Source organism: Corythoichthys intestinalis, chromosome 18, assembly GCF_030265065.1.
Source record: "Corythoichthys intestinalis isolate RoL2023-P3 chromosome 18, ASM3026506v1, whole genome shotgun sequence".
Classification (NCBI taxonomy): Eukaryota; Metazoa; Chordata; class Actinopteri; order Syngnathiformes; family Syngnathidae; genus Corythoichthys; species Corythoichthys intestinalis.
In genome coordinates this window covers 2,333,614-2,342,939 of record NC_080412.1, presented here as the reverse complement: position 1 = coordinate 2,342,939, position 9,326 = coordinate 2,333,614, and the positions used below count along the sequence as shown (strand labels likewise).

General features: G+C 37.5%; 1 protein-coding gene across 1 annotated transcript; it reads right to left on the bottom strand.

The window, feature by feature from the left end:
* Window positions 1-2,431: 2,431 nt before the first annotated feature.
* On the bottom strand, window positions 2,432-7,858 carry LOC130906813 (uncharacterized). Its single transcript, XM_057821464.1, has 14 exons — window positions 7,839-7,858; window positions 7,109-7,274; window positions 5,737-7,019; window positions 5,511-5,650; window positions 5,221-5,425; window positions 5,006-5,136; window positions 4,736-4,930; window positions 4,479-4,620; window positions 4,238-4,393; window positions 4,071-4,177; window positions 3,846-3,965; window positions 3,692-3,739; window positions 3,462-3,545; window positions 2,432-3,232 (listed from the first exon to the last, which is right to left on the bottom strand). Exons 3-14 carry the CDS (start codon window positions 7,007-7,009, stop codon window positions 3,143-3,145), a joined length of 2,691 nt encoding a protein of 896 aa, XP_057677447.1. The 5' UTR covers window positions 7,010-7,019; window positions 7,109-7,274; window positions 7,839-7,858; the 3' UTR covers window positions 2,432-3,142.
* Window positions 7,859-9,326: the final 1,468 nt, after the last annotated feature.

Here is a 9,326-nt window from a genome sequence, read left to right as displayed (position 1 = left end):
TGGTTCACTTCTGCGCAGCGGTTTGGGAGTTAACATCAAAATTACATTTCTCGGCCATATCGCATAGATCTCACTGTGAAAAGGCTTAAATGGCTTTTTTGACCTAAGTTTGAGGATTGCGCTCAAACAAAATGTCCTAGAACAAAATTTTCAAATGTAACTACTAGAATGTGATACAATACACTATTGGGTGAAGTTTGGTTGACTTCTGCGCAGCGGTTTGGGAGTTAACATCAAAATTACATTTCTCGGCCATATCGCATAGATCTCACTGTGAAAAGGCTTAAATGACTTTTTTAATTAAGTTTGATGATTGCGTTCAAACAAAATGTCCTAGAACAAAATTTTCAAATGTAACTACTAGATTGTGATACAATACACTATTAGGTGAAGTTTGGTTGACTTCTGCGCAGCGGTTTGGGAGTTAACATCAAAATTACATTTCTCGGCCATATCGCATAGATCTCACTGTGAAAAGGCTTAAATGGCTTTTTTGACCTAAGTTTGAGGATTGCGCTCAAATCAAATGTCCTAGAACCAAATTTCCACACGTAACTACTAGATTGTGATACAATACACTAATGGGTGAAGTTTGGTTTACTTCTGCGCAGCGGTTTGGGAGTTAACATCAAAATTACATTTCTCGGCCATATCGCATAGATCTCACTGTGAAAAGGCTTAAATGGCTTTTTTTGACCTAAGTTTAATGATTGCGCTCAAACCAAATATCCTAGAACGAAATTTTCAAATGTAACTACTAGAATGTGATACAATACACTATTGGGTGAAGTTTGGTTGACTTCTGCGCAGCGGTTTGGGAGTTAACATCAAAATTACATTTCTCGGCCATATCGCATAGATCTCACTGTGAAAAGGCTTAAATGACTTTTTTAATTAAGTTTGATGATTGCGTTCAAACAAAATGTCCTAGAACAAAATTTCAAGAGAGTCTGGCTGCAGCCCGCCTCTCTCAGTCCCCTGCGCCGCTCTTCTCTGTGCCGAACCCGCAGACAGGAAATGACGCAATATCGCAGCTCTCAGACCGGAAATGACATCATAAAGCCGCGCTCGGCCTCCGCAAAACCGGAACAGCCACTTGTGTCCATTTAAACGTAATGACTACTTTACTTTTCACACGTCTTTATTTTGTTTGTTTCGGCATCACTCATTAATTATGATTGAAATAACATTTTATATACGTACTCCATCAATTGATTTAGTGAAAAACGTGAGATTAACTCTTTCGGCGTGCGCAATCACTGTCAAGCACCCGAGAAGCACCCAGGCACATCAAAATTAAAATACACTTCAACGCAATCATGGTTTATTTGTACTGAAAAATCGCCCGTGATCCGAGAGGGTGATCCCGCACAGCGTGTGCTGTAGTTAGTCAATTGTCAAATTTACTTAGAAAGTGAAGAAATATTAGGAATTGATGTTATATTTAAAATATTTGCATTTTAAAAAGGGGACACATCTATATGCTGTAGCTTAATAACAACAATTTCATCTGGTAAAAAAATAATTTAAAAAATCTTATATTTTCTTATTTTACCTTTTGCCATTTAAAACCATTAATGAGTGTGCAACAACTTCAACTGCTCCAAGTAATGGTGGTTTATTTCAAACATTCATTCATTCATCATCAGAAATGACAACATTGTTGTAACGTGCTATGCTTTTATTTTTTCATTGTCTAATTGAAGATATATTAGATCATTTCTCTGGTCCACATCTCTTTGTCTTGTACCCCCTCAGCGATGGTATCATATTTCCTTTTCTTCAACCTGAAGACTGGTGGCACTTCACCCTGCAAGAGGGCTTTTGCCTCATTTGTCCAATGGGCAAACACTTTCCCGTGGCTCACATACGTGAAAAAAAATAACAGAAATAAGTACAGTATTCCAAAATTTCCAAAAAGAAGGTGCTGTGTTAATGTCATTTCAACAGTTTCAAAGACTTACCACCCAAGTTCAAAATTTTCCACCAACAATATGCACCACCACTTCCTCAAAGTTGGCATATCAGTCTTACAAAAATGAAAAACATGTTAATACAGAATAACCACAAAGAGATTGTGTAGCACAATTGTAATGATTCGGTGAACTTCACTTACGATGTTAAAATCAAAGGGAGCGTCCAGAACACCGTACAAAGCATACTACAAAAGAATAAATGAATAAATATCACACAAGACAAAATTAGGCAATAAAACTCACCTACCATCAACATGAAGATGCCACAGTCATTCCCATATGGCTGTCCCGGGAAACCCTAACGAAAGAATTTAGCTAAATCACCTCCTTGAAGTTTTGATACAATAAATAAGGAAACTTTTACAAATACCTGTATATCTGTTCCAATTATCTCTGTCCAAGTCCCTGCATTAATAGACTGGCAGAGGTTTCTGCATTTGAAAATAAAGCTCCATATTAAATACAGTAGTTAAGCAATTATAAACGTTTTTCATGCAAACACAGCACACCAAACAGTCAAATGACTCATGCAAACCAAACATTCTCCATTTCAGCAGGCTTTTTATAGTGCCATTTTATAAATTCAGCTTCACATTACTGCATTAATCATTTGGAACGCAATTCTGTTTTAAATGAAGGGACACCATAAAAAGACTGAAACATAGGAATACCCTCTAAGAAAAACCAAACCAAGCTTTTCCGGAATGTCATGGAAATGCCATGCAGATAAGAACGGATATTGAATTTTGTCAGTGACCTCAAAAGCTCCCTCATCTCGTGATCACCAAATCCTAATTTTGTGTATGTACATTTGGAGTCTAGAAAGACTATGTCTCTCTGTAATGGCTTCAAAACCTATATAGTTCATGTGGAGGACATTAAAACAGTGTGAAAAGACAAAACAGAACAAAGCAGCATTTTCACATCAAGTTTCAAATAAAAGTAAGCACAATCTAAGAAAGCAGAATTATCATGCATGACACTACTTACAAATAAAACTATAATAGGAAGCAGGATTTTTAAAGACAGCCGTCAAAATGCAGATGCAGAATGTAAGTAACAAAAAGAGGAGTTTGTTGGGAAATGGCCAAGAAGACAGTGATGGTCTATCCGTTCCCAAAAGTAAATGGATTAGCCATGTCAATTTATGTAAACAGTCGTGATGCTTACAGATAATCATGCTTACTTACAGATAACATGAAGTGTCCAGGTTGCCAAATGGGAACAACGACAGCATCTCTGTTTTTGACGTCAATCTATTGGAAGGAAATATTAAAAGAAACCATGGAAACCTATCACAATGAAATACTGACAGAGCTGAGTGAGAAAGCACTTTCATCTTCTGATACTGTTTTATATATTGGATCCCCCCCCCCCCATACCAAAGTTTGTCACAAATAATAGGAATTTTGATTACTTAATTTGTTATGACTTGACTGTACTTAGAAAATCAACCAAACCCCAGTTGTTACTACTCATCCTTACAGGCAAATGCATGAGTGGGTCACATTCTGTAGGCTTACGCCATGTCGCGACAACATAGAGGTCGGCCACAAATATGTTCTTTCCCTGAGAAATACATCATATATTACACACTGACATACGATATATACATATAAACATACGCACACACCTATATGCGCCCATACATGCATACACACATGCTGTACAGTTAAAATGATACCTTTCGACTCCAAAAATATACTTTTTCGTACCTTTGAATGAGCTATTCGTTGGACAAGTTCCAAACATGCATTTCCTATCTGCAAAAAAAAAGAAAAAAAAAAAAAGCATAAAAAGTTAGCTTTCACTTAATTGTAGAGGTGACATGATGTTCTTTAAAGAAAATTAAAAAACACAACAACTCACAGTTGATTCCATTTCCCTGTTTAATCCAAGGGTCCAAAAGTCAGAACGTGTCAGACAGGCTTTATTTGTTTGGACTATCAACTCCGTTTCTGGCCTCTCAATGTCCAAGATGTACGCAAGCTGACAGCAATATTGATTGTTAATGAAAGCAAGAGAAAATAAACATTTATGAGCCAATCCAAATTTCTAGTGAGCACAACATTTGTCTCAGACATAAAAACATACCAGCCGTTCTTGAGCAGGATGAGTTTTAACTGCCCATGAAGCTCTGCATGGTCTTATGCTCTCACAATTTGTAATGACCGCACAGTGGGTTCCACATTGTTCATTGTCTATAAAAAAAAACGTGTTTAGCACAGTCAACAATTTAAAGTACTGATTATACTACTTACTTCCACTGGTATCTCGTGCAAAATCATAGACGGAGACGTTTGGAAGATGTTTCCAAGATAAAAGGAGGTCTGTAAAATCCCTCGGAGACTCTGCCCTCAAGTTAAATTTAAGGCTGTAAACCACAGCATGAGGACAGAGGATCACAGACCATCCACCTTGAAAAAAGATAACATAAAACAACAATTAGAACATATGCCTACTTAGGCTCAATGTGTTACTGTCTTTATGTACAATCCTTACCAGATGCACCCCATATCTTTTGGAATATTTTATCATATGAATGTCTTGTCTTCATTTCTTCTCGTAGCCTAATGATAAGATCCATCCGTGATCCCCTACAATCTAGATTGCAGGCCTTGCAAAGTTTGCGCACAGTTGAAACCTTTCACAAATAGAAATACATTCAGCAACAGCCTTTGTCAACACAGGCACTGTATTCACATTTTTCTCCAGAAAAAGAGAAAAAACAAATTCAACAAAAATGCATATAAATTTACCTTCTGTTTCATTAGCTCATCAACAAGACGATCCTCTGACACCATGCTGACTTCAGTTTCAGCTGAGGATTTCGAAGCTGACAGTTTTTCGTACTCCGTGTTAAGCACAACCTCTGACTTTCGCGTATTCTTTCCAATCCATGGGGCCCAATACTCAAAATTTGGTTTAACACCAAAGGGGTTTTTTTGCATGAGCTGAAAACAAACCAAATAAAGGATTTAGAGTTTATTAGAATAAAAGAAGGAGTTTACTAAAAGGGGTCATGTCAAATATGAATAAAAAGAAATCCAAATACTTGGGGTAAATCCGTAAGAAATCATCTCCAGTTGAACATTATCCCAGAAATGTTCAATGTCGACTTCACCAGTAAAGTCTTCAGAAGCTTCCTTGATGTCACTCACTTATTTAAAGAAATACACAGACTGTTTACTACATACTGTTGTTGACATGCATCTCCACTTAAAAATACGCAATCAATGCTTACCGGGTAAATTAAAAACTCCCTTTTTGTGGAGGTCCATCACCACTACTGGTGGGTAGTATCCACAGCAGACACACGAAAAAGAATAATCGTGGTTTGTCAGTGCCTCAAAGTGGTAGTAAGCATGGCAGATGGTGTCTGGGGCAGGAAATTTTTCTTTCCTAAGACTTTCCAGTGAATGTATCACCTTTGATATTGATACATGGTTCTACAGGGGGAAAAAAATATTAATACATTGCAAAAACAAAGTCTTTCCCCCCTAATGCAAAAAAAAAAAAAAAAAAATTGAATACCTGCAGGTTGTGTCTTAGGTACACACAAAGTTCAAGGCTCAGTACCAGATGATCATTAAAATTGTGTAGACCATCCTTCCGTTCTTGATACCTGTAAACCATTTGGCACTGTGGACATCTCCTGAAATAGGTCGAAACATCTAGTACAGAAAAAAATAAATTAAAAAAAATTAAATGGAGGAGTCTATCCAAAATACTTTTTTTTAAAAATGAAATAATAACTTACTTCCAATCACACCATTCATGGTGACTATCTTAGCTTTTCCAGTAATTCTTGTGGATTTATGTAGCTGAACAGTGTCTGGACAGACAGTGCAAATTGTCTCTGCTGGATGCAATTCTGCCATGTAGTCAGTAGTGGCCTTTGGCTGCAAAAGCTCACCAGGTAGGTCATCTGGAAGCTTTTTGTGAGTGTAAATGTAATTCGACAACTGCCTTAAGTTTTCATTCAACGGTGGATAAGTACTGTCATGCTTCTGATGGAGTGTGGTTGGACTAGGAGGCTGGGTTATAAACAGGTCACGATTTGTTTGGAATAAATGCCATTTGCTGATATTTTTGTGTAAACACGAACGCCTTGGTTTGGCACAAGGGCAATGCCATGTATTCTCAGAAGCATTGTATGTAACAATTAACCTTCCAAGACGGGTGTAATGACTCAGAACTGGCTCATATATGGAGAAGCACAAATGCTTTGTTGTCAGCTTAAAATCTACTTGTGCACAGAGAGGTATATGACTCATCTGTGCAACATGTTGTCTTTTAAGGCATGAGGCTTTTTTTGCCACCCCAAAAAATTGAAGTGCCACCATTTCCTCCAAAACATTGGCCAAAAGTCTTTCTTCCTTCACTGTCTGAGTACAGTACTGTAACGAGCGGATGTGCTCACAGTGTTTAAATGGTAGACCACTTCTTACTGCCAAGAAGTGATATTGTCTGCACTCTTCCAACTCACACTCCACTTTGTGTTGATGTCCGAAGGTCTTATTTTGTACATGAACCGGTACAGAGAAACCATGCTTCGACTTTTGCACAGCAAAAATTGCGTTGTCTGGGTCCACACAGGCACTATTCAAATGATCCTGGACTGAAATATCCTTCGATTCTTTTTTGTGTTTTCTTTGGATGTGTTTTGGAATGTTCTTCTTGAAGCACACAAGACTGCAGTGGGGACATTTGACTTTCTTATTATCCAGCAGCATATGCTTATCCTCCAGGGCAACTGTTGACATGGCACAGTATGTGTGGTCATCAATATGGGAAGGGCTCTTGCTGATGACTGGAAAGGGGGATACTGTCTTTAGGGGTGAGGATGTCAGTGCAACTAGGGTAGATGGGAGTGGATTCATCGTGGTCCCAGGAGCCAAGGCAGATGTATTCAGACTTCTCTTTTGACAAGCCACCAAGTGTTTGGCCATGTCACTTTTTTTAGTACAGTCTTCGGACAGAAAGGGCAATGGAAATGTCCTGAGTTCCTGCATTCCAGATTGCATCTGCATATCGTTTTATCTGAGAATAAATCAAATGGGTAAAATGGTTATGTAGGTGAACCATGCAACGTACACGCCAGGAGGCTTAAAAACAACATACAAACTCACCTTCAAACGAAATGGAATTTTGGATGTGTACTTCCAAGTGTTTCTTAAACTTGCTGAATTTAGTTGCCTTTAATGAAGGACACAGCGGGCAGTGGTAGAGTGAACAGCAGCTTTTACACCGGTCAGCTGCTATTTGTTCACCTCTTGCAAGAATTGAAAGATGCATCTACAGAATGCAAAAATAACAATAATAAAATGACACAGATTTACAGAAAAAGCTTTTCTTGCTTTTTCAGTTTTTTATTTTTAATTTCATTTTTTACTTAAAAAAAAAAAGATTTTCTTCATATGTAAACATACGAAAGACGAGACCAGACAAAACAAATGACGCCAAAACAACACCATAAAACAATAAAAACCGCAAGCTGGGAATAGCAGAAAAGTAAATAATGAAAAATAAGACAGCAATACAATGAAAACTACACAAGGGAGACTGTTCATTGTCAATAAAATGTAAAAAAAAAAAAAAAAAAAAAAAAAAAAAAAAAAAGAAAGAAAGAAAGAAAACAAAAACATAAGCAGCATTCGCAAATTCGCTGCTTAATGTATTAATGTATCAGTACGTACACAATAATAAAACTCGAACAAAGTTGTATAATAGTACAGTTTTTTCTATTTATCTTCTGGATAAACACTTAATGTTTCCTTTGCAAGTGTTATTTAGTTTATTTAATATTTTTGAAAATGCATTAGTACGCTTTTAAAACTTTTTTTCAGTGCGGGCACCTACCGTGTTTTCTTCGAGAGCGTTGAAATGACTTAACTTGTTTTCGTCGCAAGGGTGACGGCATTTCCGGTCTGAGGTGCCTGAGAGCTGCGATATTGCGTCATTTCCTGTCTGCGGGATCGGCACTGAGACGAGCGGCGCAGGGGACTGAGAGAGGCGGGCTGCAGCCAGACGCCTCTCCAAAATTTTCAAATGTAACTACTAGATTGTGATACAATACACTATTGGGTGAAGTTTGGTTGACTTCTGCGCAGCGGTTTGGGAGTTAACATCAAAATTACATTTCTCGGCCATATCGCATAGATCTCACTGTGAAAAGGCTTAAATGACTTTTTTAATTAAGTTAGATGATTGCGTTCAAACCAAATGTCCTAGAACGAAATTTTCAAATGTAACTACTAGAATGTGATACAATACACTATTGGGTGAAGTTTGGATGACTTCTGCGCAGCGGTTTGGGAGTTAACATCAAAATTACATTTCTCGGCCATATCGCATAGATCTCACTGTGAAAAGGCTTAAATGGCTTTTTTGACCTAAGTTTGAGGATTGCGCTCAAATCAAATGTCCTAGAACCAAATTTCCACATGTAACTACTAGATTGTGATACAATACACTAATGGGTGAAGTTTGGTTTACTTCTGCGCAGCGGTTTGGGAGTTAACATCAAAATTACATTTCTCGGCCATATCGCATAGATCTCACTGTGAAAAGGCTTAAATGGCTTTTTTGACCTAAGTTTAATGATTGCGCTCAAACCAAATTTCCTAGAACGAAATTTTCAAATGTAACTACTAGAATGTGATACAATACACTATTGGGTGAAGTTTGGTTGAATTCTGCGCAGCGGTTTGGGAGTTAACATCAAAATTACATTTCTCGGCCATATCGCATAGATCTCACTGTGAAAAGGCTTAAATGGCTTTTTTGACCTAAGTTTGAGGATTGCGCTCAAACAAAATGTCCTAGAACAAAATTTTCAAATGTAACTACTAGAATGTGATACAATACACTATTGGGTGAAGTTTGGTTGACTTCTGCGCAGCGGTTTGGGAGTTAACATCAAAATTACATTTCTCGGCCATATCGCATAGATCTCACTGTGAAAAGGCTTAAATGACTTTTTTAATTAAGTTTGATGATTGCGTTCAAACAAAATGTCCTAGAACAAAATTTTCAAATGTAACTACTAGATTGTGATACAATACACTATTGGGTGAAGTTTGGTTGACTTCTGCGCAGCGGTTTGGGAGTTAACATCAAAATTACATTTCTCGGCCATATCGCATAGATCTCACTGTGAAAAGGCTTAAATTGTTTTTTTACCTAAGTTTGAGGATTGCGCTCAAACAAAATTTCCTAGAACAAAATTTTCAAATGTAACTACTAGATTGTGATACAATACACTATTGGGTGAAGTTTGGTTGACTTCTGCGCAGCGGTTTGGGAGTTAACATCAAAATTACATTTCTCGGCCATATCGCATAGATC

What these genes read in the sequence shown, in the direction of transcription:
- LOC130906813 (XM_057821464.1), bottom strand. Translation starts at nt 7,009, where the DNA reads ATGCAGATGCAATCTGGAATGCAGGAACTCAGGACATTTCCATTGCCC. An exon ending in ACCTAAGACACAACCTGCAG is followed by an intron (nt 5,426 to 5,510) that starts GTATTCAATTTT and finishes TTCCCCCTGTAG; the next exon opens with AACCATGTATCAATATCAAA. An exon ending in ACCCACTCATGCATTTGCCT is followed by an intron (nt 3,233 to 3,461) that starts GTAAGGATGAGT and finishes TCCTTCCAATAG; the next exon opens with ATTGACGTCAAAAACAGAGA.